Here is a 27405-nt window from a genome sequence, read left to right as displayed (position 1 = left end):
TCTCTGTAGAAATTGAAATGTGCTAATTAAGAAATATATTTTTAAAGTATTTACAAAAGACTGTGATAAATTAGTGTAGATTTTGCTTCTTGTTACATTATAATTTAAGTAACTAAAAAGTTATTCTTATTATATTTTTCATCAAAAGCTAACTTATACATAGTTTCATAAAGACTGTTGCTGCTGCTGTGGTCTTCAGTCCTGAGACTGGTTTGATGCAACTCTCCATGCTACTCTATCCTGTGCAAGCTACTTCATCTCCCAGTACCTACTGCAACCTACATCCTTCTGAATCTGCTTAGTGTATTCATCTCTTGGTCTCCCTCTACGATTTTTACCCTCCACGCTGCCCTCCATTGCTAAATTAGTGATCCCTTGATGCCTCAAAACATGTCCTACCAACCGATCCCTTCTTCTAGTCAAGTTGTGCCACAAACTTCTCTTCTCCCCAATCCTATTCAATACCTCCTCATTAGTTACATGATCTACCCACCTTATCTTCAGCATTCTTCTGTAGCACCACATTTCGAAAGCTTCTATTCTCTTCTTGTCCATACTAGTTATCGTCCATGTTTCACTTCCATACATGGCTACACTCCATACAAATACTTTCAGAAACAACTTCCTGACACTTAAATCTATACTCGATGTTAACAAATTTCTCTTCTTCAGAAACGATTTCCTTGCCATTGCCAGTCTACATTTTATATCCTCTCTACTTCGACCATCATCAGTTATTTTACTCCCTAAATAGCAAAACTCCTTTACTACTATAAGTGTCTCATTTCCTAATCTAATTCCCTCAGCATCACCCGACTTAATTTGACTACATTCCATTATCCTCGTTTTGCTTTTGTTGATGTTCATCTTATATCCTCCTTTCAAGACACTGTCCATTCCGTTCAACTGCTCTTCCAAGTCCTTTGCTGTCTCTGACAGAATTACAATGTCATCGGCGAACCTCAAAGTTTTTACTTCTTCTCCATGAATTTTAATACCTACTCTGAATTTTTCTTTTGTTTCCTTTACTGCTTGCTCAATATACAGATTGAATAACATTGGGGAGAGGCTACAACCCTGTCTCACTCCTTTCCCAACCACTTCTTCCCTTTCATGCCCCTCGACTCTTATAACTGCCATCTGGTTTCTGTACAAATTGTAAATAGCCTTTCGCTTCCTGTATTTTACCCCTGCCACCTTTATAATGTGAAAGAGAATATTCCAGTCAACATTGTCAAAAGCTTTCTCTAAGTCTACAAATGCTAGAAACGTAGTTTGCCTTTCCTTAATCTTTCTTCTAAGATAAGTCGTAAGGTCAGTATTGCCTCACGTGTTCCAACATTTCTATGGAATCCAAACTGATCTTGCCAGAGGTCAGCTTCTACCAGTTTTTCCATTCGCCTGTGAAGAATTCGCGTTAGTATTTTGCAGCTGTGACTTATTAAACTGATAGTTCAGTAATTTTCACATCTGTCAACACCTGCTTTCTTTTGGATTGGAATTATTATATTCTTCTTGAAGTCTGAGGGTATTTCACCTGTCTCATACATCTTGCTCACCAGATGGTAGAGTTTTGTCAGGACTGGCTCTGCCAAGGCCGTCAGTAGTTCTAATGGAATGCTGTCTACTCCCGGGGCCTTGTTTCGACTCAGGTCTTTCAGTTCTCTGTCAAACTCTTCACGCAGTATCTTATCTCCCATTTCATCTTCATCTACATCCTCTTCCATTTCCATAATATTGTCCTCAAGTACATCGCCCTTGTATAAACCCTCTATATACTCCTTCCACCTTTCTCCCTTCCCTTCTTTGCTTAGAAGTGGATTGCCATCTGAGCTCTTGATATTCATACAAGTGGTTCTCTGTTCTCCAAAGGTCTCTTTAATTTTCCTGTAGGCAGTATCTATCTTACCCCTAGTGAGACAAGCCTCTACATCCTTACATTTGTCCTCTAGCCATCCCTGCTTAGCCATTTTGCACTTCCTGTCGATCTCATTTTTGAGACGTTTGTATTCCTTTTTGCCTGCTTCATTTACTGCATTTTTATATTTTCTCCTTTCATTAATTAAATTCAATATTTCTTCTGTTACCCAAGGATTTCTATTAGCCCTCGTCTTTTTACCTACTTGATCGTCTGCTGCCTTCACTACTTCATCCCTCAGAGCTACCCATTCTTCTTCTACTGTATTTCTTTCCCCCATTCCTGTCAATTGTTCCCTTATGCTGTCCCTGAAACTCTCTACAACCTCTCGTTCTTTCAGTTTATCCAGGTCCCATCTCCTTAAATTCCCACCTTTTTGCAGTTTCTTCAGTTTCAATCTGCAGTTCATAACCAAGAGATTGTGGTCAGAATCAATATCTGCCCCTGGAAATGTCTTACAATTTAAAACCTGGTTCCTAAATCTCTGTCTTACCATTATATAATCTATCTGATACCTTTTAGTATCTCCAGGATTCTTCCAGGTATACAACCTTCTTTTATGATTCTTGAACCAAGTGTTAGCTATGATTAAGTTATGCTCTGTGCAAAATTCTACAAGGCGGCTTCCTCTTTCATTTCTTCCCCCCAATCCATATTCACCTACTATGTTTCCTTCTCTCTCTTTTCCTACTGACCCATGACTATTAAATTTTCGTCTCCCTTCACTACCTGAATAATTTCTTTTATCTCGTCATACATTTCATCAATTTCTTCATCATCTGCAGAGCTAGTTGTCATATAAACTTGTACTACTGTAGTAGGCATGGGCTTTGTGTCTATCTTGGCCACAATAATGCGTTCACTATGCTGTTTGTAGTAGCGTACCCGCACTCCAATTTTTTTTTATTCATTATTAAACCTACACCTGCATTACCTCTATTTGATTTTGTATTTATAACCCTGTAATCACCTGACCAAAAGTCTTGTTCCTCCTGCCACCGAACTTCACTAATTCCTACTATATCTAACTTTAACCTATCTATTTCCCTTTTTAAATTTTCTAACCTACCTGCCCGATTAAGGGATCTGACATTCCACGCTCCGATCCGTAGAACGCCAGTTTTCTTTCTCCTGATAACGACGTCCTCTTGACTAGTCCTGTCCCGGAGATCCGAATGGGGACTATTTTCCCTCCGGAATATTTTACCCAAGAGGACGCCATCATAAAGACTGTATTAGTGCAATTATTGACACTTAACTATTTAAAAACCTGTTATTGTTAACAGTTGTAGTTGTTTTTATGTGCCAGGTTAATAAAGTATTTTTTGGATCTGTTACTAAGTGGAGTGTGTTGCACAAAATTCTCAAGACATGGCATATTTCATCATTATGAGGAACTACAAACTATATGAGTAAAAGGGTCATATTTAAAAGAAGTGGTATTTTAATGTGGGTAGTATTTTTTAGACATAGCTTCAAACTTCCACTATTTAGTCTTAGCAGGCAGGCAAAAAACAAAGATATTTGGAACTGCAAGGAAAAAAAATAGGTATAGAGGTTGAACTGATTTCACTTCAGCAGAGGTTACCATAAACAACAGTTGAAGAATATTCATGTAAGGCATATGCAGAATAAGGTGGCCAAGAGCAGAAGATCATAGACAAGTCCAGCTCTTCATTCTAAAGAGGCAGTGGTCCAAGCTTTGTGTTTGTTGTTGATGAGTCAACCTCAAGCATTTACATTGCCTCTCTGTCTTTAAAAAAATCATATTACAATCTACAAACACTAATGGTGACAGAATATTCTATGGCTCATTGTGATGGATGTCACTGAAAACTACTGATAATGTCCAATAATCAGTTATCATTATCAAGATCCTCAATTCACTCTCCCACTATTTTTTTATTGTTTCAAAAAGTATTACAAATTTTTGGGAAACTGAAGATACAGGAGAGTGTTTACAGATTATAATCTAGAAACTCAAAGCAATAATGTAAGAATTTTTAAGTTAAACCAGACTGTAGGCCCTGTACATAGTATCTGTAGGAGCAAATAGGTGAGTTTGTGATTCTAGATGAGTTAGTAATTCTATCTTCTGGAGTGTAATGTTTAATGTCCCATTTAACAGTGCACAGTCTGTGAAGGCTAAACAGTCGGCAAAGGCTGCTGACATTATCATTCATAAGCTGGTAACATAAAGAGGGTGGTATACAATAACTCAAGTCTTTGTCTGGGAAAGAACTGTCTATGATGGTAACTCTCAAAAATGCAGTTACTGAAGGAGCAAATAGTTTTATTTTAGCTTATATTTAACATAGATTTCATTACAGACAGAAGAGTGGCTCACTTGTAGACATATGGGGAAAGAAATTTGATTTGACCTTATCATAGGAACCATCTCAGTTAATTTTGTGAAACTAAGAAGTGTTTAATCAGGATGTCTAGATCATAAATGGAACCCATCTCTCAAAAATACAGTTCTGATGACCTTTATTTTCTCATATAAAACTGGTTTGTAGCTGTTGCCTCAATCTTGCACATTTCTCCAATGTTCTTTCTGTTTTTGTGCTACAACATTATTCACTTACTTCCTGACAGAAAGTACTTTCTTTTATAAGAAAACTAAGTATATGAAATACCCTCTTTAAGAGAATTAAAATTAATGAAAAGTCAAATGTGTGTATAATATGCAAAATCAGAAAATTATATATAAATATGCAAAGCAGGATTATGCTTTGAAACCATATGCAAAGTGCTTTGGGGAAAAGTACAGGGAAGCTATAGTAGTACCAAACGTATATGATGTTGTTGTGGTCTTCCGAATGAAGACAGAAGACTGGTTTGATGCAGCTCTTCATGTTACTCTCTTGTGTGCAAGCCTCTTCATCTCCGAGTAACTACCACAACTCATATACCTCTGAACCCGCTTAGTATTCATCTCTTAGTCCTCCTTTACAGTGTTTACCCCAGACTTTTTCGTCCAGTAGAAATTGGTGATTCCTTGACATCTCAGAATGTGCCCCATAAAGCGATCAATTCCTCTGGTAAGATGGTGCCACAAATTTCTTTTCCTCCAAGTTCTGTTCAGTATCCTCTCATTAGTTATGTGAGCCTACCCATCTAATCTTCAGCATACTTCTGTAGCACCATATTTCAAAAGCTTCTATTCTCTTCTTGTGTAAGCTGTTTATTGTCCATGTTTCACTTGCGTACACAGCTACACACCATACAAATACTTTCAGAAAAGACTTCCAAACACTTCAATCTATGTTAAATGTTAACAATTTAGTTTTCTTCAGAAACACGTTTCTTACTGTTGCCAGTCTACATTTCATGTCCTCTCTACTTTTGCCATCATTAGTTATTTTGCACCCAAATATCAGAAATCATCTTCTACTTCAAGTGCCTCATTTTCTAATCTAATTCTCTTAGAATCGTCTGATTTAATTAGACTATGTTCTGTTATCCTTGTTTTGATTTTGTTGATGTTCAACATATATCCTTGTTTCAAGGCAGTGAACATTCCATTCAGCTGTTCATCCTAGTGCTTTGCTGTCTCTAAAAGTATTATAATGTCATCGGCAGACCTCAAAGTTTTCACTACTGCTTGCTCAGTGTACAGATCAAATAACATCAGCAATAGGCTACAACCCTGACTCTCTCCTTTCTCAACCACTGCTTCCCTTTCATGCCCCTCGACTCATATAATTGGTGTCTGGTTTCTGCACAAGTTGTAAACAGCCTTTTGCCCCCTGTATTTTACCTCTGCTGCCTTCATAATTTGAAAGAAAGTATTCCAGTCCACACTGTCAAAAGCTATCTCTTAAGTCTACAAATGCTATAAATGTAGGTATGCCTTTCTTTGATCTGTCTTCTAAGATAAGTCATAGGGTCAGTACTGCCTTGAGTATTGGTACATTTCTCTGGAATACAAACTAATCTTCCCTGAGGTTGACTTCTGCCAGCTTTTCCATTCTTCTGTAAAGAATGTGTCTTTGTGTATTGCAACCATAACGTATTGTACTGATAGTTCAGTAATATTCATACAGTCTGTCAGCACCTGCTTTCTTTCGAAATGGAATTATTACATTACTTTTGAAATCTGGGGATATTTTGCCTTCCTCATACATCCTGCACACCAGATGGAAGAGTTTTGTCATGGCTGGCTCTTCCAAGGCCGTCAGTAGTTCTGGCGGAATGTCGTTGACTCCGTGGGCCTTGTTTCAATGTAGATCTTTTCAGTGTTCTGTCAATTTCTTCTTGCAGAACCATATCTCCCATGCCATCTTCATGTATATCGTCTTCCATTTCTATAATATTGCTTTCTATTTCATCTCCCTTTGTATCGACCCACTGTATACTCCTTCCATCTTTCAGCATTCCCTTCATTGTTTAGGATTCATTTTCATGTGAGCTCTTGATGTTCATACAGTGCTTCTCTTTTCTCCAAAGACCTTTTTAATTTTTCCCCTAGTGAAATATGCTTTTAAATTCTTACATTTTTCCTCTAGCCATTTCTGCTTAGCCATTTTGCAGAATCTGTCAATCTCATTTTTTTAGACGTTTGTATTCCCTTTCAGCTGCTTCATGTGTTGTACTTCTATATTTTCTCATTTCATCAGTTAAATTAATTATCTCCTGTGTTATCTAAGGAGATCATCTAGGCTTTGTCTTTTTGCCTATAACATCCACTGGTGCCTTCACTATTTCATCCCAAAAATAAACCAGTTTGTCTTCTACTGTATTCCTTTCTACTGTTTTAGTCAGTCATTGCATAATGCTTCCCCCCAGACTTTCCGTAGCCTGTGGTTCTTTCAACTTCTCTGGGTCTCATCTCTTTATATGAAGGTAAGACAGATTTTGGAATCTCATTTTAAAAATTGTTTGTTTGTGTGTGTGTGTGTGTGTAAAAATCTTAAAACACAGAAGTAAAATCATTGATGATCACTTCTAGTAGCTAATCGTTATATTAATGTAGCTCAAGTTCTGATAACAAGTAAGTATAATCCAAACACAAAGGTAGGAATTCCAGTAAATGAACGAACAGTGTGCTTATATCTAGTAATACCGAGAGAAGTACAAAGAGCGATCTGTAAGTAAAGAGTAAAAATCATCTGTGGATTGGATGGTATCTCAGACAAAATTATTTAATACAATGCTGATAAAACTCTCTAATTATTAACCTAATCAATGACTCCGTTGCAACAGAAGTTTCTGGAAGTAAACTTAAGCTATAAGCAGTAACACTAGTTTATAAAAGTGGTCACAAATGTGACATTAGAAAATTCAGACTGCTGTCAGTATTATCTGTAGTTTCAAAAATAAGTGAAAGTATAATGTATGATATGAACATAATAAAGGGAAACATTCCACGTGGGAAAAATATATCTAAAAACAAAGATGATGTAACTTACCAAACGAAAGCATTGGCATGTTGATAGACACACAAACAAACACAAACACACACACAAAATTCAAGCTTTTGCAACCAATGGTTGCTTCACCAGGAAAGAGGGAAGGAGAAGGAAAGACGAAAGGATGTGGGTTTTAAGGGAGAGGGAAAGGAGTCATTCCAATCCCGGGAGTGGAAAGACTTACCTTAGGGGGAAAAAAGGACAGGTATATATACACACACACACACACACACACACACATTTGTAAAGGCAAAGAGTTTGGGCAGAGATGTCAGTCAAGGCGGAAGTACAGAGGCAAGGATGTTGTTGAATGACAGGTGAGGTGTGAGCGGCGGCAACTTGAAATTAGTGGAGGTTGAGGCCTGGTGGGTAACGGGAAGAGAGGGTATACTGAAGGGCAAGTTCCCATCTCCAGAGTTCTGACAGGTTGGTGTTAGTGGGAAGTATCCAGATAACCTGGACAGTGTAACACTGCCAAGATGTGCTGGCCGTGCACCAAGGCTTGTTTAGCGACAGGGTGATCCTCATTACCAACAAACACTGTCTGCCTGTGTCAATTCATGTGAATGGACAGTTTGTCGCTGGTCATTCCCACATAGAAAGCTTCACAGTGTAGGCAGGTCAGTTGGTAAATCACGTGGGTGCTTTCACACGTGGCTCTGCTTTGATCGTGTACACCTGCCGGGTTACGGGACTGGAGTAGGTGGTGGTGGGAGGGTGCATGGGGCAGGTTTTACACCGGGGGGCGGTTACAAGGGTAGGAGCCAGAGGGTACGGAAGGTGGTTTGGGGATTTCATAGGGATGAACCAAGAGGTTACGAAGGTTAGGTGGACGGCGGAAAGACACTCTTGGTGGAGTGGGGAGGATTTCATGAATGGATCTCATTTCAGGGTAGGATTTGAGGAAATCGTATCCCTGCTGTAGAGCCACATTCAGAGTCTGATCCAGTCCCGGAAAGTATCCTGTCACAAGTGGGGCACTTTTGGGATTCTTCTGTGGGAGGTTCTGGGTTTGAGGGGATGAGGAAGTGGCTCTGGTAATTTGCTTCTGTACCAGGTCAGGAGGGTAGTTGCAGGATGTGAAAGCTGTTTTCAGGTTGTTGGTGTAATGGTTCAGGGATTCCGGACTGGAGCAGATTCGTTTGCCACGAAGACCTAGGCTGTAGGGAAGGGACCGTTTAATGTGGAATGGGTGGCAGCTGTCATAATGGAGGTACTGTTGCTTGTTGGTGGGTTTGATGTGGACGGATGTGTGAAGCTGGCCATTGGAGAGATGGAGGTCAACTTCAAGGAAAGTGGCATGGGATTTGGAGTAGGACCAGGTGAATGTGATGGAACCAAAGGAGTTGAGGTTGGAGAGGACATTCTGGAGTTCTTATTCACTGTGAGTCCAGATCATGAAGATGTAATCAATAAATCTGTACCAAACTTTGGGTTGGCAGTCCTGGGTAACCAAGAAGGCTCCCTCCTACCCTTGTAACCGCCCCCGGTGTAAAACCTGCCCCATGCTCCCTCCCACCACCACCTACTCCAGTCCTGTAACCCGGAAGGTGTACACGATCAAAGGCAGAGCCACGTTTGAGTGCACCCACGTGATTTACCAACTGACCTGCCTACACTGTGAAGCTTTCTATGTGAGAATGACCAGCAACAAACTGTCCATTCGCATGAATGGACACAGGCAGACAGTGTTTGTTGGTAATGACAATCACCCTGTGGCTAAACATGCCTTGGTGCACGGCCAGCACATCTTGGCATAGTGTTATGCTGTCCGGGTTATCTGGATACTTCCCACTAACACCAACCTGTCAGAACTCCAGAGATGGGAACTTGCCCTTCAGTATATCCTCTCTTCTCGTTACCCATCAGGCCTCAACCTCCACTAATTTCAAGTTGCCCCCGCTCACACCTCATCTGTCATCTCACACCTCTCTGTACTTCCGCCTTGACTGACATCTCTGCCCAAACTCTTTGCCTTTACAAATGTCTGCTTGTGTCTGTATACGTGCGGATGGATATGTGTGTGTGTGCAAGTGTATACCTATCCTTTTTTCCCCCTAAGGTAAGTCTTTCCGCTCCCGGGATTGGAATGACTCCTTTCCCTCTCCCTTAAAACCCACATCCTTTCGTCTTTCCCTCTCCTTCCCTCTTTCCTGATGAAGCAACCGTTGGTTGCAAAAGCTTGAATTTTGTGTGTGTGTTTGTGTTTGTTTGTGTGTCTATCAACATGCCAACACTTTCATTTGGTAAGTTACATCATCTTTGTTTTTAGATATATGATGTAAGATAGATTACTAGACTTCTTGTTAATGTACATACTGCCTTCAGAGAAGCCAAGTCAATGGGAGCAGCTCACTTACAATTCCATACACTTGCTTTCAGAGCTATAGAGGATAATGAACTAAATTAAATAATTATCTTGTACTTTTAGAGCTATATAATTATGATGTCAGTTGTGTTTCCTGTGACTGGTTCAATTGATATTTATCTGGAAGGAAATGAAGAGTGGAAATTTGTCAAGGAGGTTATGTATACCACTGAACACAAAAAAAGTTTATTATGGGGTGTCCCAGGATTCAGTATTGGCCCGATTGTTGTTCTTGGTTTTTATAATGACCTACCATAACAGTTTTCAACAGCAGATACTGTATTATTTGTAGATGATACCAGCTTCTTCATGGAAGAAAACAATGATTATGAATGGGAGCAGAAAACTGACAAATGAGTAGAAAAGCAAAAAAACGTTTTAAGCATACCTATCTAGTTGCTAATGGCAAGAAAACTGTATAGATGAACTTCAACCATATCAGAAATCAAACTAGAACCAACATACAGATTACATTAGAGAACAGCCAAATTCAGTGAAAGAAACAGATATTTTTTTTTTTTAGGATTATGGGTGGGTGAACACTTAAGAGGGGAAAAACATGTAGAAAAAGTGTTACAGCATATCAAGAACACTCAGACTGTTGCAATTGTGAAACAGTGTTAAGTGCTTGTTAGACCTACATGTGCACTCTACTAAGGTATGATACTATTCTGGGAAATACACATTTGTAAAACAGTTATTTAAACTTCAGAAGAATGCTGTAAAATTATTAAAAGCGGTTGTGCACAGAGAATCAAGCAGCAGTATTCTTAAAGAATTAAAAGTCATGACCCACCATCTGTGTGTTTCATTGAGACTCACCAAGAGTTTCCAACTGTGTACAGTGAGGTCCACAGTTATGCAAGAAGGAATAGGGATTACTTCCATACTCACACACAAAATCGGTATGTCAGGACAGTGTATTATATAAACCAGCATTCTCTTCAGTGCATTGAGAAATAAGATCAAAGAATACCAAACACAAATTTATTTAAAAGATAACTAAAGATATACTAACAATCTACAGCTTGTACCACATTAATAAAAATTTGGAATATTCCTGAAAAATTTAGGTTCTGACTTTTAACTGACTCTTAATCTCTCCGCTCAGAAATTTACAATCATCTGTTTCTAGTATTTCGAGACAAAACTAAACCTGTTTTACTTATATACTACTCCTAATTAATATTTGAATGTGCCTACATTTTGTTCACAAATGTAAATATGTAAAATTTTATACTGTCTTGTAGTTTGACAGTTCTTATATCATGAATGTGATAAAATGGGCATTAAACAGGTAAGTCATTAATAACCATTGTAAGTATTAATAAACTGCAGATAACTCAACTCAGCAACATGTCCCCCTCCTCTCACTTCCACAACCAAAATATGTCTTCATTTATGCTCTGAAAGAGGAACTTGAGGTTTTGAAAGTTAGTAATACTACCTTTATATGTATTGTCAGACTGGAGTTACACTTTCTAAAAGGTTAAGTGCTGATTATCTGATTTATCAGTAATAGCCTCATCTCTCTGATGTTTTATTACATAATTTCTCAAATGCTCCCATGCGTTATGGACTTACAAATGGGGGTCAATGGTAGAGAACTGCTCTTGTAGTCATCATGTAGGCAATTTTAATTTCAGTTTGTTCTCAGATCACACTGATACGCTTACAATAGTTTTAAAATTAAGTGAATGTTCTTGAAAATTTAATTTGGAAACAAAAAATATAACTGTTGTTTGTCATTCACACACTTTTTCATGTAATACTCACCTCCTTATGTATGCGTATATTTCATCATCTTTGCCGATGTCATGCAGATAGTTTGAACATACACCAAAATGTAATGGCCCTCCACCACCTAAAAAGAAAGACCATACTATAGCAACAAAACTTAAGATACTTCCAGTGAATATTTCACATCGGTATATAAAGAAGAAGAAGAAAAAAAAAATTCTTGAAGATTTATTTTTGCATTAGATTTTCCAGATGTAACCTATTTAGATGTTTCTGTTATGATGGAAGATTTTTGGTAAAATGTGAACAAAAAAAGAGTTATTCAGCAAAACTGCTCACTTCCTATGTGAGGGTGAAAGGTCCTCACTAAATGACTTACAGTCTCTCTCACTGTGACATTTGTTACAGAGATTATGAATCACCTTCACTTTTTCAAATTAAACTATTGTAATTTCTACTGTTAATATTGTTCTAAAATGATATGAAATCAATGGCATTTTACTCTTGAAAATCTAAATTGTAGTTTCAGAGAAATTACAATATTTAGGACTCTGGATTTATCTGTCTTGAAAACCAGTTGTTGGCTTATGCTGAAGTTCGTGTTGTTAGATGGAAATGGTAAAGTAGGCTGATGTTGCATTCCAGCTTAACATAGCTCAGAGTGTTTTACTTATAAAACTGGAATAGTGGAGAAAAGTGGAATTTCAAATGGATACTAATCACGCTGGGCAACATGTTGTTTGACTGACACTGGAACACAAAGGACATCACATTTAAGGGTGCTTCACCAGTTAATTATGGTAACTGTTCTGCTCTTGTTTTTCCAGAGTCTTGAAAGAAAGGTGTACATCAAACATTTAATGGATTTGTAAAACAGGGATTTGAAGAGTGCAAACTGTGAAATAATAACTTTGTGACATGCATTTAATGTCAGGATAAATACTTCCATTGCAAAATTGTGTCAGAAATAATAACACAAAGCAAATCACTAAATCACGTGATCATAAACATATTCTTAAAATTCGTTTTATTCATCAAGTCTTTGAAATGCTCACCCTCCCCTGCTCTAAGAGACTGAATGGATTCCTTCAATATCATTGTACATGTTTTAAATCTCTTGGGTTTTTCAAAGTCTGAATAGATGTTATCTTTGAGTTTACCCCAGAAAATAAAGTCCAGTGGTGTCATTTGAGGTGAATGTGCAAGCTAACTAACACCATCTTCATGTCCTGTCTATTGCCGAGGAAAGAGCTGTGTGGGTGATTTCCTAGCAACAAGCAAGTATTTAGTCAGGCACCCATCACTCATCAATTTATTTCAAGTGGTACTTAATCTAGGAAAGCCAGTAGCACTCTGGTAGAAAATTGTGCATATATTTTACGCATTAGGGTTTCTTCAATGAAGAAGGACCAGTCATGTAGTCTCCAATTAGTTGCACCAAACATTCACTCTCCACAGCCTCTAATGTTCAGCCCGCTTCGGTGGCCCAATAATGCATATTTTTTACATTCAGCTTATGAAGATTTGTAAAGGTAGTTTCACTGATAAAGAGAATTCTTTGAAGAAAGAACCTATTGGCTGATGTTACATTAGGCATCAAAACTCTATGCATCTCCTGTAATGCTACAAGTTACGTGACATGATGTGGATGAAAGCTGTGAGCAAAGTGTGAGCAACATACCACAAAATCTACAATTCAGACAAACACAAAACACTGTTGACAACCTTTGCACCAAAACCTCAATCCTACTGAAATTTTGGTCATATCTAAAGGCCTCACCTTTAGCCCATACCCAAGTGTAACACGTTAGACTCATCAAAAAGCTACTCCTTCTCCCAATCACATTTGATGAATACGTGCTGTTTTGAAGCATATTAGGTTGTTGCTCTGTTTATTGTTTATGCCATTATTTTTTATGCTCTGTTTGAAGAGCTATGATACTGAATACTGTGCAAGAGAAGGGATCTGGATTTGCAGTACATCTTAGGTTATGGAAAATCTTTCACGTGGAAGAACACAGATGAAGGTGAGATTTTGGATGTTAAAATAGATAACTTCATACTATAAAAAGCTGGTAAACAAGTCACACCTAAGACCTAAGATGTTTTCTGTTTTGCTAAGTGATCTGCATGAAGAGTTGTCTTTAAAAAAATTCCTGGCTCACTCAAGTGGAAACACGGCGACTTATTGGGAGGGGGGGGGGAGGGAGAGGGGGAAAAAAAAAAAGACGTACACTGGACGCTAATATAGAAGAGTGCTGTAATTGCTGGGATCAACATGATTCAGAAGACAACTATAAAATGTTATGGGGTAAGACTTTTGTGTCAGGAACAACTAGAGACAATACATAAGTTCATTTGTTCATCGAACAATCACATTAAAAGAATTACTTCCATGATAGAGAAACTGAGTTTGTGTTGTGTGGAGAGGCAATTGGAGTTATTGAGTCATGTAAGGTATTTTGATTTTCGTGGTGTAGAGCAGTGGACCCTCTGCCTATGGTACACTGGCAAAAGCAGGATCTGAATAACTCAGCATGTATGATCCAAGAGTTGAGTGGATACAAGTGGATAAATAAGCTTAAGCTGCTGCCTTATGGAGCTACAAAGAAAGAACTTGGAAGACTGCCAGGTGCTGGCTTCAAGATAGCAGATTGTTTAATGCATTATGTCATTGGGCCACTTCAGTGCACGGCCAGGGGATACACACCTACATCAGGCTGCAAAACAGCATTACATTAAAAGTATGTGAAATGTCACAACTCTCTCTAATACTTTGTATTTGGACATTGTGAAGCTCTTTCAGGAGATTCATGGCCCAGATGCTGATAGGTAAGGATGGTATTGTGTTGTGTTGATTTGAAGAATATTGGAAATGAGAAAACTAAGAAGAAAAAGGTACAGGGGAAACAAAAACAAAAAAGTAACAGACTAAATAAGTGGAGGTGAGAAACTGTTAACACATAATAAATATTCAGTGCTGTCTTCTTGCAAAATAACATGGAAAGAAGCTGATAAAAAGACTATTGAAGGGAACATCTTGGTATTTTAAAGTGAATGCCAATTTGGATATATTTCAGTGTAACAGTCATTCGGGAGATCTATGTAATATGCAAGAGACAGAAGTAAAAATGTTACTGAAAATAAGCCAGAGGATCTGCAGTTGCTAGTTCCTCAAGATACTTTTAGATACTGGTACTTGTTATTATGACTCCCACTTATTCCTTGTAATGCTTTAAGTAATTGTTATAATTTTCACAATCTAAAGAATGTCATTGTTCAGTTTTTATATTTTTTTTTCAAGTTTGAAGTTTACCTGCTGCAGTGGCCGAGCGGTTCTAGGTGCTTCAGTCCAGAACCGCACGACTGCTATGGTCGCAGGTTTGAATCCTGCCTTGGGCTTGGATGTGTGTAATGTCCTTAGGTCAGTTAGGTTTAAGTAGTTCTAAGTTCTAGGGGACTGATGACCTCAGATGTTAAGTCCCATAGTGCTCAGAGCCCTTTGAACCATTTTGAACCAAGTTTGAAGTTTCTTATAGAAAAGGAAGTTGTTTGTTGTGAGCTACAACAGATTTAATGTATAAAAAAATTTTGAAGTATTATGCTCACTATGATTACATAATTCTTTCTCTTTGTGTTCACTATTTGTGTTACAATTACCATAAAAAATTAGAGAACCATAAATTATGAGGTAAAAATACTACAATTTTAAATTTTCTTGTTCTGCTGGGATATGACAGACTATGTAATTTTTGTGTCATTCCATTAGAAATATACACTTTTGCAACCACCTAATTATCAATTTCAGTGACTTATTGCAATGATGAGATGACAGTTTGTATAGGTCTGTCATGCAGTGTTATTTTGAACTACAGTGCTAACACTTCATTGCTATCAGTCCCTCCAAACAAAGCCAACTTGATCCCAACATTGAACCTAGCCTCTCCCAGTTCATACCGCCTTCCAGCCATAACTGTCTCATTGCAAACACCCCCTGGTCACCTTCATTATATCCATCTTTGCTTCACCACCCATCCTCAGGGTACTTCCCAAGAAAACCTCTCAAAAGAAGAAAGGACAGCAATTGCAACTTCAAAACAGACCCAGACTGAATATCGTTCCTGCACACAAAGGCTCTAACACTGCAACAAACCTCAGTGATTACCTGACAGAAGGATACTGTCAACCGTTTGACTCCTCCACCTACATAGTGATCCCATCCCAGTCCATCTTAACCTTCAATCCCTATTTAAATCCTTAGGCACATTACAGAAACTCTCCTATGAACCAGTCTCCCTCTTCAACCCAATGACCTTAACACACCTGCTTTTCAAAGTCCTGGAAACCCTATTGTAGCTGGTTGCTGCAATTCTGCTGAAAGAATTCCCTCTCTCATCAATCAACATCTCCAACTGATTGCCTGCAGTGTAGCCTCTCATATCAGAGATACAATCACCTGGAGGTCCCTACTTATCAGTGTTATTGCTATCTTCGTATACAACACCCCTCAGACCTATGGCCTTGCTGCTATTGAACACTACCTCTCTCAACATGCTTCCGACACGAAACCCATCACCTGATTCTGTACCACAAATTTACTTCTCCTTTGAGGGGAAGGTATGCAAACAAATCTGTGGCACAGACATGGGCACCTACATACCACCCTCCAATGCTAACTTATTTATGGACCATTTAGAGGAAACATGCCTACCGTCCCAAAATCTCTTGTCTGGTCCAGATACACTGATGATGTGTTCATGAACTGGACTCAGGGCATAGACACCCTATCCTGATCTCTCCACAACCTCAACACTTCCTCTCCCACCTGTTTTGTGTGGTCCTTTCGAACCCAACATGGCCACTTCCTTGATGTTGATCTCCACCTCTGTGATGGTTCTACGTATTTCTTTGTCCATATTGAGCATGCTAACAACCAACAGTACCTGCATTTTCACAGCTGTCACTCCTTTCACACCAAAAAATGAGTTACTTACACCACGGCCACCTGGGAATGGCGTACCTATAGTGATGAAGATCCCCTTGCTTAGTATGCTGAAGGTCTCAAAGGCCTTCACAGAGAGGCACAACTCCTCAAACGTAGTCAGCAAACAGATTTCCCATGCCATATCATTACACACCACTAATTCTCCTGCTACCTTTAAGAATCAGCCAAAAAGGAGCCTCACCCTTTCCCAATCAGCCAGGACTGGAGAGCAACTGAACTATGTCCTTCACCAGATTTTTGATTCTCTAAGATCATGCCTGGAAATGAGGGATATCCTACCTGTGATCTTTCCCACCCCTCCTACACAACATGTTGGTTCGTCCGTATGCAACCTGATCTTAACCTCTCGCCACAGGGATCACATCCCTGTGTAAGACACCAGTAATACATCCCTGTGTAAGACACCAGTAATCCTATTGTTCTTCATCTCCACTACCCCACACCTATGGAGCATTGTCTCAGTTGTGCAGCTGAATTTTTAATTTCATGGCACAAAGGAAATCAGAGAGTGCAACAGAAGTGATATCTATAATTCCCCAAGAAATTATTGTATGGTCTCTGCTGTTTATAATGTGTATAAATAATTTGGGAGACAATGTGAACAGCCCTCTTTAAATTGTTTGCAGATGATGCAGTAATTTACCATTTAGTAAAGTTGTCAGATCAGTACAAATTACATTATATGCTATAGCCAAAAAGGAGCAGTTTTCCCCGAAGAATAAAAAAGGCAAGGCCTTCCACATTGATACTGCTGAATTGCAGCATTGATTAAATTTCTGTTACACAATAAACAATACTAATTTAAAGGTTGTTGATTCAACTAAATATGCAGGGGTTACAATTATAAACAACTTAAGTTGGGACCATCACATAGAAAATGTTGTGGGGAAGGTGCACCAAAGGCTGTGTTTTATTTACAGAACACTTACATGGTGCAACAAATTTATAAACGGACCACCTACACAACACTTGTCCATCCACTGCTAGAGTATTCCTGCACACTATGGGGTCCCTTAGCAGGTAGGACAGATCTGAGAACATCAAAAAAATTCAAAGAAGGCAGCTCATTTTCTATTATCATAAAAAGGAGAGAGAATGTCAAAAATCTGAGATGCGAACTAGGATGGCACTCATTAAATCAAAGGTGTTTTTCATTGCAGTGAGATATTATCACAAAATTTCAATCACCAATTTTCCGAATGCAGAAAATTTCAACTTCCACATACTAACGGAGAAAGAACCATGGAAATAAAATGAGAGGAACTGGAGCTTGTAGGAAATAATTAGTTCTTGATTCTTCCCACATGCTAATTGAAAGTGGCACGGTCGGGAAATAGTTCAAAAATGGTTCTGCGAACACTCTGCCAAGCACTTGGATGTAGACTGCAGCATAGTGATGTAAATGAATGATTGGTGTTTCAATCCAAATCGTTGCCTCAGCCTCCTATCATCATTACATTATCTTCTTTCCCAAGATTCTTCCCCAAGGAACCCAAATCACAGGTGACATCACTGAGTCCTGTATTTAGCTTCAAAAATCTAGTTATCTTTTAATCATATCCCACAGTCTTACATAGCAGTTCTTACATTGCCTCTCATGACTGTTTGTAGCAATAACATCTTCTTGGTCATCTTAACTTTTTCCTTTTTAGTCTTAATAGTTTACAGAAAGTTGAGAATTACGAATTATTTAGGTACAAAGGAGATGACTCACCGAAGGCAGATGTGCTGCATCATCGACAGGTACACAAACATAAGGTACAGAGCTTCGCTTTGCTAGCTTTTGGTGCTCAGTCGATTGCCAGCTCTTTCCTGGTCCACAGTGAGTGTAGTGAGGTGAGGTGGGGTGTGGTGAGGGATGGAGAGAGGCAGGAGGCAGGGAGGGTGTTGGGGGAAGCCTCTAGCAGCTTGTGGGAGAGTGAGGAGCTGTCTGTGGGCTACCCAGGGGTGCAGGTAGAGGGACCATGCTGCAGATGGCTGGGCACACGATTTCACAGAGTAGGGCATGAGGTGGCAGTACACAACTAGCTGACACGAATTGGAAAGGGTACTGGGACAGGGGATGGTGTCTGTACACACACACACACACACACACACACACACACACACACACACAAATCATGTGGGGATGGGGAACAGCAAGTTACCTTAGGTTTAGGCCTGGGAGGTTACAGGATTGAGGATGTGCTGTAAGGATAGCTTCCATCTGTGCAGCTCAGAGAAGCTGGTGGTAGTAGGGAGGATCCAGATGGCACGGGTTGTGAAGCAGCCTTTGAAATCCCATCTGTTGTGTTTGCTGCATGTTATGCCACTTGCTGGTCCATTTTGTTTTTGGCAACAGTTTGGTGGAGGCCATTCATTTTGGTTGACAGCTGGTTGGTTGTAATACCAATGTAAAATACTGTGCAGTGGTTGCAGTGGAACTGGTATATAACAAGGCTTTTTTCACAGGTGACCCGGTATCTGATTGGGTAAGATAAGACTGTGACAGGACTGGAGCAGGAGGTGCTGGGTGGGTGGATTTGGCAGGTCTTGCATCTGTGTCTTCCACAAGGGTATGATCACTGTGGCAGGTGATTGGGGATGGGAGTAGCATAGGGATGGACTAGGATGTTGTGGACGTTGGGTGGGTGATGGAACACCATTTTGTGAGGGAATGGAAGTACCTTGGGTAGGATGCCCCTCATATCAGGGCCTGATGATAGATAATCAAAGCCCTGACGAAGGACACAGTTCAGTCATCCAGTCCCAGGTGGTATTGGGTGACAGAATGGGGGTGGCGCACTTCTGTGTGGTTGGTTCTTGTGATGGATCTGAGGATCGGGTGTGCGGGGATATGGCATGGGTGATCTGTTTGTATATTAGATCTGAATGGTATTGCCAGTCTGCGAAGGCCTTCATGAGGCCAAGCTGTATGGGAGCGATTTTTTGGTTTGGAAGAGGTGGCAGCTGTAAAAGTGCAGGTACTATTGGTATTGGTGGGTTTGATGTGGACCGAGGTTGGGATGGAACCATCTGAGAGGAGGAGATCGACATCCAGGAAGGTGGCACAATGGCTTGAGGAGGACTAGATGAAGTAGATTGGAGAGAAGGTGTTGAGATTGTGGAGGAATGAAGATAAGGTGCCCTGGCCATAGGTCGAGATTATAAAGGTGTCATGAATGAATCAGACCAGGGTTTAGGGTTTGAGGAAGCTAGGAATATGTCCTCTAGGTGGCCCACGAAGAGGTTGGCATAGGAGGGTGCCATGCAGGCACCCATGACTGTGCCACGAATTTTTTTGTATACCTTCCCTTCAAAGGTGAAGTAAGTATGGGTTATGATGTAGTTGGCAAGGTGTATGAGGAATGAAGTGGTGTGTTTGGGAGAGGTAGTGTTCAATCGCAGAAAGGCCATGGGCATGAGGGATGTTGGCGTATAAGGAGGTTGCATCTACAGTGATCAATAGGAACCTGGGAGGTAAGGGTGTGGGGATAGTGGAGAGCTGTTCCAGAAAGTGGTTGGTATCTTTAATGTGGGAGGCTAGGTTTTGGCCAATTGGTTGCAGATGTTGGTCAACAAGGGCTGAGATTCTTTTGTTATGGGCACTGTAACCAGCCACAATAGAGTGCCCAGGATTGTCAGGTTAGTGGGTTTTCTGGAACATGGAGAAGGTGAGTGGGTGGACTGTTGTTGGGGTGATTTGGGAGATGGATTCAGCGGAGAGGTTATGGGAAGGACTTAATGATTTTAGCAGGGATTGGAGGTTTCGTTGGACTTCTGGGATGGGGTCACTTTTGGCGGACCTGATAACCCCCCAGCAGACAAAGGTTCCACCACTGTGAACTGAGTGACTACCTGGCAGAGGGCCTCCACCAGTTGTTGGACACCTTCACCTAGGAGCACCCCTAGCTAGCCCACAGATGGCTCCCCACTCTCCCAAAAGCTGCTAGATGCCTTCCCCCAACCTCGTCCCTGCCTCCCACCTCTCTCTGTCCCTCACCCTGCACCCCCATCTCATCCCAGTGCACTCACTGTGGGCCAGGAAAGCATTGACAGTCGACTGAGCACAAAGTAGGGAGGCAGGTGTGTGCGTGTGTGTGTGTGTGTGTGTGTGTGTGGTATGTGTGTGTGTGTGTGTGTGTGTGTGTGTGTGTGTGTGTGTGTGTGTGTGTGTGTGTGTGTTTCTCCTACAAGCTGGAAAAAGGAATTTCATTCCAAAAGGTAGCAAAGTAAAACTCTGTACCTTTTGTTTGTGTACCTGTCGACGACGCAGCGCTTCTGCCTTCAGCAAGTTGTTTCTTTTATTCCTAAATAATTCCTTTTTAGCCTTGCATTTTATGCCTTGTACTTTGCTTCTTAACTTGTTAGAATATCTACATGCTTTTGTGCACAGTTTCCAAAGTGCTGAAGCTACCGAGCTCTAACACTGCCACAGTGAATAACTCAAAGTGTAACCATGGTGCATTGTTCTAACAATTCCAAAGAAAAGTGTGACTAGTGCCAATCCTGGCAAAGCAGGTTAACTCTTCCTAAATGTTATAGGTATATATCCTACAGAACAATATTCAAATGGTTTATATACGTTGTCAAAGGATTATCCTGTCATATTATTCCATCAGTCAGATACTTTTCTTATGTAGATTGAAATATGTTCTGCCAAAAAAATTAGAGATGTTTATTCTCTACAATTTGTGCCACATCAGTTGGAGAACTGTCCATTCTTATTTGTCCATTATGTGAAATTTCAAGTGGGTGAATAATGTGTGGGCACCTGAGTAAATAAATGAAAAATGAAGCATGGAAGTGTTGCAGCATTTTTACATGCACACTATCAAGTTCATCTCCAGCATGGAAATTCTTATAATTAGCTACACAGATGCCAGAACAGTTACCCGTAAAATACGCCCTCCCAATGGATTACTGTGTCAACGCAAGATTTTCTGAAGAATAATTCAGTTATGTTTTATATCACACACGTTCCAGAAAGGGTATGTCTGTCACAGTTTCACCATCCCTCCTCTGCTGTCACCTCCAACATACTCTGTGAAATTGAGCCAGTAGATAACACACAGGCTGATAGAAAATGGGATGTTCAACAGCACACATCACATCACATGAAAATCAAAGAAAGGTTACTTGTATTAACTATTCATGAAGTTCATCTTATTTAAGAATTTCTAACCTTCTCTTGAAAATTACATTCATGTATCAATTTCGCTGTATAGTATACATTGTGAGAAGTAACACCCCTTTTATTGCTCGCAACATTGGGGTTTTGGCAGATGGTGGTATGCAGAATTGCACATTATTTTACCTTTTAATTCTTACAAAAGGTAAAGTCTGCCCAGAAGGGTACATAATTTTACCTTTTAATTCTTATAAAAAGTAAAGTCTGAGGTCCAAGCCAATGACTGGACACTTGGTCTGAGCGCAGATGGAGTGTAGCCTGTTGACCACAGTACAAGGAGAGGTAGGGGTGGCAGGCACCCCATCCTGACCAGCTTTCAATCCCAGAAAAGATTTGTGGTATTCATTTTTAGAGCAGGCTAAGTGGATCTGGGGATGCTGGGGAAGTCTAGTGTTCTACCTGCTAGACTACCATGGCTGCCCTTAACTACTGTGTCAACTACAATAACTGATGCAAGTAGAGGAAAATCCAGGATGGAATGTAACAATGTTATGAGAAGGGAAGTTGCTACTCACCCGCAGTAGGCACAAAAAAAAAGACTTTCACAGTTAAAGCTTTTGGCCATTGGCATTTGTCAACAATACACACACACACACACACACACAACCGCAGTCTCAGGCAACAGAAACCACATTGCGAGCAGCAGCACCACTGGGTGAGGGTGAGGAGGAGGCTGGGGCAGCGAGGGGGAGGTATAGTATGGTGGTGGGGGTGGCGGACAATGAAGTACTGCAGGTTAGACAGAGGGCTGGGGGGAGTGGGGGGGGGGGAAGTATCAGAAAAGGAGAGAAATAAAATGACTGGATGTGGTGGTGGGATGGCAGCTGTGTAGTGCTGGAATGGGAACAGGGAAGGGGCTGGATAGGTGAGGGCAGTGACAGTGAGGCCAGGTGGGTTTTGGAAGTGTTAAGATGCATTGCAGGGAAAGTTCCCACGTGCACATTTCAGAAAAGCTTTTGTTGGTGGGAAGGATCTATATGGCACAGGCTGCGAAGCAGTCGTTGAAATGAAAGATATCATGTTTGGCAGCACGTTCACCAACAGGGTGGTCCACTTGTTTCTTGGCCACAGTTTGTCAGTGATCATTCATGCAGACAGGCAGCTTGTTGGTTGTCAAGCCTACACAGAATGCAGCACAGAGTTTGTAGCTTAGCTTATAGACCACATGACTGGTTTCACAGGTAGCCCTGCCTTTGATGGGATGGTGATGTTATTGACTGGACTGGAGTATGTGGTGGTGGGAGGATGTATGGGGCAGGTCTTGCATCTAGGTCTATTACAGGGGTGTGAGCCATGGGGTAAGGGATTGGGAGCAGGGATTGTGTAAGGATGGACGAGTAGATTGTGTCAGTTCGATGGATGGCTGAATACCTCTGTAGGAGGGGTGGGAAGGATAGTGGGCAGGACATTTCTCATTTCAGGGCACCACAAGAGGTAATTGAAGCCCTGGCAGAGAATGTAATTCAGTTGCTCCAGTCCTGGGTGGTGTTGAGTTACGAGGGGAATGCTCCTCTGTGGCCAGATGGTGGGACTTTGGGAGGTGGTGGGAGACTGGAAAGATAAGGCATGGGAGATTTGTTTTTGTACAAGATTGGGAGGATAATTATGGTCAGTGAAGTCTTCAGTGAGACCCTTGGTATATTTCCAGAGGGACTGCCCGTCACTACAGCTGCGCCTACCATGGTTGACTGGGCTGTATGGGAAGGACTTCTTGGTATGAAATGGGTGGCAGCTGTCAGAGTGGGGGTATTACTGGTGGTTCGTAGGTTTGATGTGGATGGAGGTACTGATGTAGCCATCTTTGAAGTCTAGGTCAGCATCTAGAAAGGTGGCCTGTTGGGTTCAGTAGGACCAGGTGAAGCAAATGGGGGTGAAGTTGTTGAGGTTCTGGAGGAATGTGGATAGGGTATCCTCACCGAGGTTCTGGTGGAATGTGGATAGGGTGTCCTCACCTGTGGTCCAGATAGCAAAGATGTCATAAATGAATGTGAACCAGGTGAGGGGGTTTTTAGGAATGATTTCTCTAAATGGCCCATGAATAGGCTGGCATAGGATGGTGCCATGCGGGTGCCCATAGCCGTATCCTGGATTTGTGTGTAGGTAATGCCTTCAAAGGAGAAATAATTGTGGGTGAGGATATAGTTGGTCATGACGACTAGAAAGGACATTGTTGGTTTGGAATCCATCAGGCATTGGTAAAGATAGTGTTCAAAGGCCGTAAGGCCTTGGGCATTAGGAATGTTAGTATACAGGGAGGTGGCATCAATAGTGACAAGCAGGGCACTGTGTGGTAAAGGGTCAGGAACTGTGGAGAGTCGATGGAGGAAATGATTGGTATCTTTTATAGAGGAGGGTAGGTTCTGGGTAGTAGGGTGAAGGTGTTGGTCTATGAGAGCAGAGATTCTCTCAGTGGGGGCACAGTAACCGGCCACAATAGGGTGTCCTGGGTGGTTATGTTTATGGACTTTAGGAAGCATGTAGAAGGTGGGAGTGTGGGAAGGGGTAGGTGTGAGTAGAGAGATGGACTCCAGGGAGAGCTTCTGGGGTGGGCCTAAGGATTTAAGTAGTGACTGGAGATCCTTCTGGATTGCTGGAATGGGGTTACTGTGACAAGGTTTGTTGGTGGAAGCATCTGACAGCTGGCAAGCTCCTTCCGCCAGGTAATCCTTGTGGTTCAAAACGACATTGGTGTATCCATTGTCCATAGGTAGGACTACAACGTTGGGATCAGTTTTTAGATGGTAGACTGCAGTTCTTTCTGCAAATGTAAGATTGGTTTGCATGTTGACTGATTTGGCGAATGATGGTGACACAAGGTTTGAGGTTAAGAAATTCTGGAAAATTCACAGAGGGTGGTTTAGGGGCAGTGGGGTGGATCACAGTTGGATGCAGCAGAGAACTACCGTAAGTTAGGCAAGGTTTCTATATTGGTCTTTGGTTGAGTCTGGTTGGTGGCGAAAAAGTGTTTCCACTGTAGGGACCATGAGAAGGAGAGATGGTCTTTAACAAGTCCTGCATGATTGAATTTGACAGGGAGGCAAAAGGTGAGGCCTTTGGAAAGGACTGATACTTCTGTGGGGAACTATGGGGCTTGCGGTTGGTGGGGAGGCTTGCGTGCCTCAGCGATACAGATGGCCATACTGTAGGTGCCACCACAACGGAGGGGATCTGTTGACAGGCCAGACAAACATGTAGTTCATGAAGAGGGGCAGTAGCCTTTTCAGTAGTTGCAGGGGCAACAGTCTGGATGATTCACTGATCTGGCCTTGTAACACTAACCAAAACGGCCGTGCTGGTACTGCGAACGGCTGAAAGCAAGGGGAAACTACAGCCGTCATTTTTCCCAAGGGCATGCAGTTTTACTGTATGGTTAAATGATGATGGCGTCCTCTTGGGTAAAATATTCCGGAGGTAAAATAGTCCCCCATTCGGTTCTCCGGGCGGGAACTACTCAAGAGGACATTGTTATCAGGAGAAAGAAAACTGGCGTTCTACGGGTCGGAGTGTGGAATGTCAGATCCCTTAATCGGGCAGGTAGGTTAGAAAATTTGAAAAGGGAAATGGATAGGTTAAAGTTAGATATAGTGGGAATTAGTGAAGTTCGGTGGCAGGAGGAACAAGACTTTTGGTCAGGTGAATACAGGGTTATAAATACAAAATCAAATAGGGGTAATGCAGGAGTAGGTTTAATAATGAATAGAAAAATAGGAGTGCGGGTAAGCTACTACAAACAGCATAGTGAACGCATTATTGTGGCCCAGATAGACACGAAGACCACGCCTACTACAGTAGTACAAGTTTATATGCCTACTAGCTCTGCAGATGATGAAGAAATTGATGAAATGTATGATGAGATAAAAGAAATTATTCAGGTAGTGAAGGGAGATGAAAATTTAATAGTCATGGGTGACTGGAATTTGAGAGTAGGAAAAGGGAGAGAAGGAAATATAGTAGGTGAATATGGATTGGGGGTAAGAAATGAAAGAGGAAGCCGTCTGGTAGAATTTTGCACAGAGCATAGCTTAATCATAGCTAACACTTGGTTCAAGAATCATAAAAGAAGGTTGTATACATGGAAGAATCCTGGAGATACTAGAAGGGATCAGATAGATTATATAATAGTAAGACAGAGATTTAGGAACCAGGTTTCAAATTGTAAGACATTTCCAGGGGCAGATGTGGACTCTGACCACAATCTGTTGGTTATAAACTGTAGATTAAAACTGAAGAAACTGCAAAAAGGTGGGAATTTGAGGAGATGGGACCTGGATAAACTGACTAAACCAGAGGTTGTACAGAGTTTCAGGGAGAGCATAAGGGATCAATTGACAGGAAATTTAATAGTACAGTAGAAGAAGAATGGGTAGCTCTCAGGGATGAAGTAGTGAAGGCAGCAGAGGATCAAGTAGGTAAAAAGACAAGGGATAGTAGAAATCCTTGGGTAACAGAAGAAATATTGAATTTAATTGATGAAAGGAGAAAATATAAAAATGCAGAAAATGAAGCAGGTGAAAAGGAATACAAGCGTCTCAAAAATGAGATCGACAGGAAATGCAAAATGGCTAGGCAGGGATGGCTAGAGGACAAATGTAAAGATGTAGAGGCTTATCTCACTAGGGGTAAGTTGACAATGTTGACTGGAATACTCTCTTTCAAATTCCGCAGGTGGCAGGGGTAAAATACAGGGAGCGAAAGGCTATTTTCAATTTGTACAGAAACCAGATGACAGTTATAAGAGTCGAGGGACATGAAAGGGAAGCAGTGGTTGGGAAGGGAGTGAGACAGGGTTGTAGCCTATCCCCGATGTTATTCAATCTGTATATTGAGCAAGCAGTAAAGGAAACAAAAGAAAAATTCTTAGCAGGTATGGAGAAGAAATAAAAACTTTGAAGTTTGCCGATGACATTGTAATTCTGTCAGAGACAGCAAAGGATCTGGAAGAGTAGCTGAACGGAATGGACATTGTCTGGAAAGGAGGATATAAGATGAACATCAACAAACCCAAAACGAGGATAATGGAATGTAGTCAAATTAAGTCGGGTGATGCTGAAGGAATTAGAAAAGAAATGAGACACTTAACGTAGTAGATGAGTTTTGCTACTAAATTTGTTAACATCGAGTAGTGTAGCCATGTATGGAAGTTAAACACGGACGATAAATAGTTTGGACAAGAAGAGAATAGAAGCTTTCGAAATGTGGTGCTACAGAAGAATGCTGAAGATTAGATGGGTAGATCACATAACTAATGAGGAAGTATTGAATGGAGTTGAGGAGAAGAGGAGTTTGTGGCACAACTTGACCTGAAGATGGGACCAGTTGGTAGGACATATTCTGAGGCATCAAGCGATCACAAATTTAGCATTGGAGGGCAGCGGGGAGGGTAAAAATCCTAGAGGGAGACCAAGAGATGAATACACTAAGCAGATTCAGAAGGATGTAGGTTGCAGTAAGTGCTGGAAGATGAAGAAGCTTGCACAGGATAGGGTAGCATGGAGAGCTGCATCAAACCAGTCTCAGGACTGAAGACCACAACAACAACAGCAAGGCTTCTGGAGGGAAGGTTCATGACTGTGTTGCAGGTCTGTTTGAGTTCTGGATTCTTTGTGGTGGTGGGAGGGAGTTTTGGAGGGTGGGGTAAGTGTAGTAGGTCTGCAAGACAGTGTTTTCCAGCTGCGTGTTGTAGAAATGGTGGACTGTGGTACTCCAAGGCGGAAATAGGAAGTGAGCAGGATGGAGAGCTTTGTGTGGTGGCGTTGTGCATGTTGCTCAAGTTCCTGCAGGGAAAGAGTT

At 41.0% G+C, this 27405-nt stretch overlaps 1 protein-coding gene across 1 annotated transcript in view; it reads right to left on the bottom strand.

Moving 5' to 3' along the window:
- The window catches only part of LOC126260748 (nitric oxide synthase-like protein), a 158684-nt gene that overhangs the window by 33501 nt on the left and 97778 nt on the right, over positions 1-27405 (bottom strand). The window contains exon 22 of the mRNA XM_049958086.1: positions 11477-11564. Coding sequence (XP_049814043.1) covers positions 11477-11564 — 88 coding nt within the window. The remainder of the gene's footprint in view (positions 1-11476; positions 11565-27405) is intronic.

The sequence above is a fragment of the Schistocerca nitens genome, chromosome 5 (genome assembly GCF_023898315.1).
Source record: "Schistocerca nitens isolate TAMUIC-IGC-003100 chromosome 5, iqSchNite1.1, whole genome shotgun sequence".
Lineage (NCBI taxonomy): Eukaryota > Metazoa > Arthropoda > Insecta > Orthoptera > Acrididae > Schistocerca > Schistocerca nitens.
The sequence above is the reverse complement of the archived record's forward strand: the minus strand, read 5'-3'. Positions and strand labels throughout refer to the sequence as shown.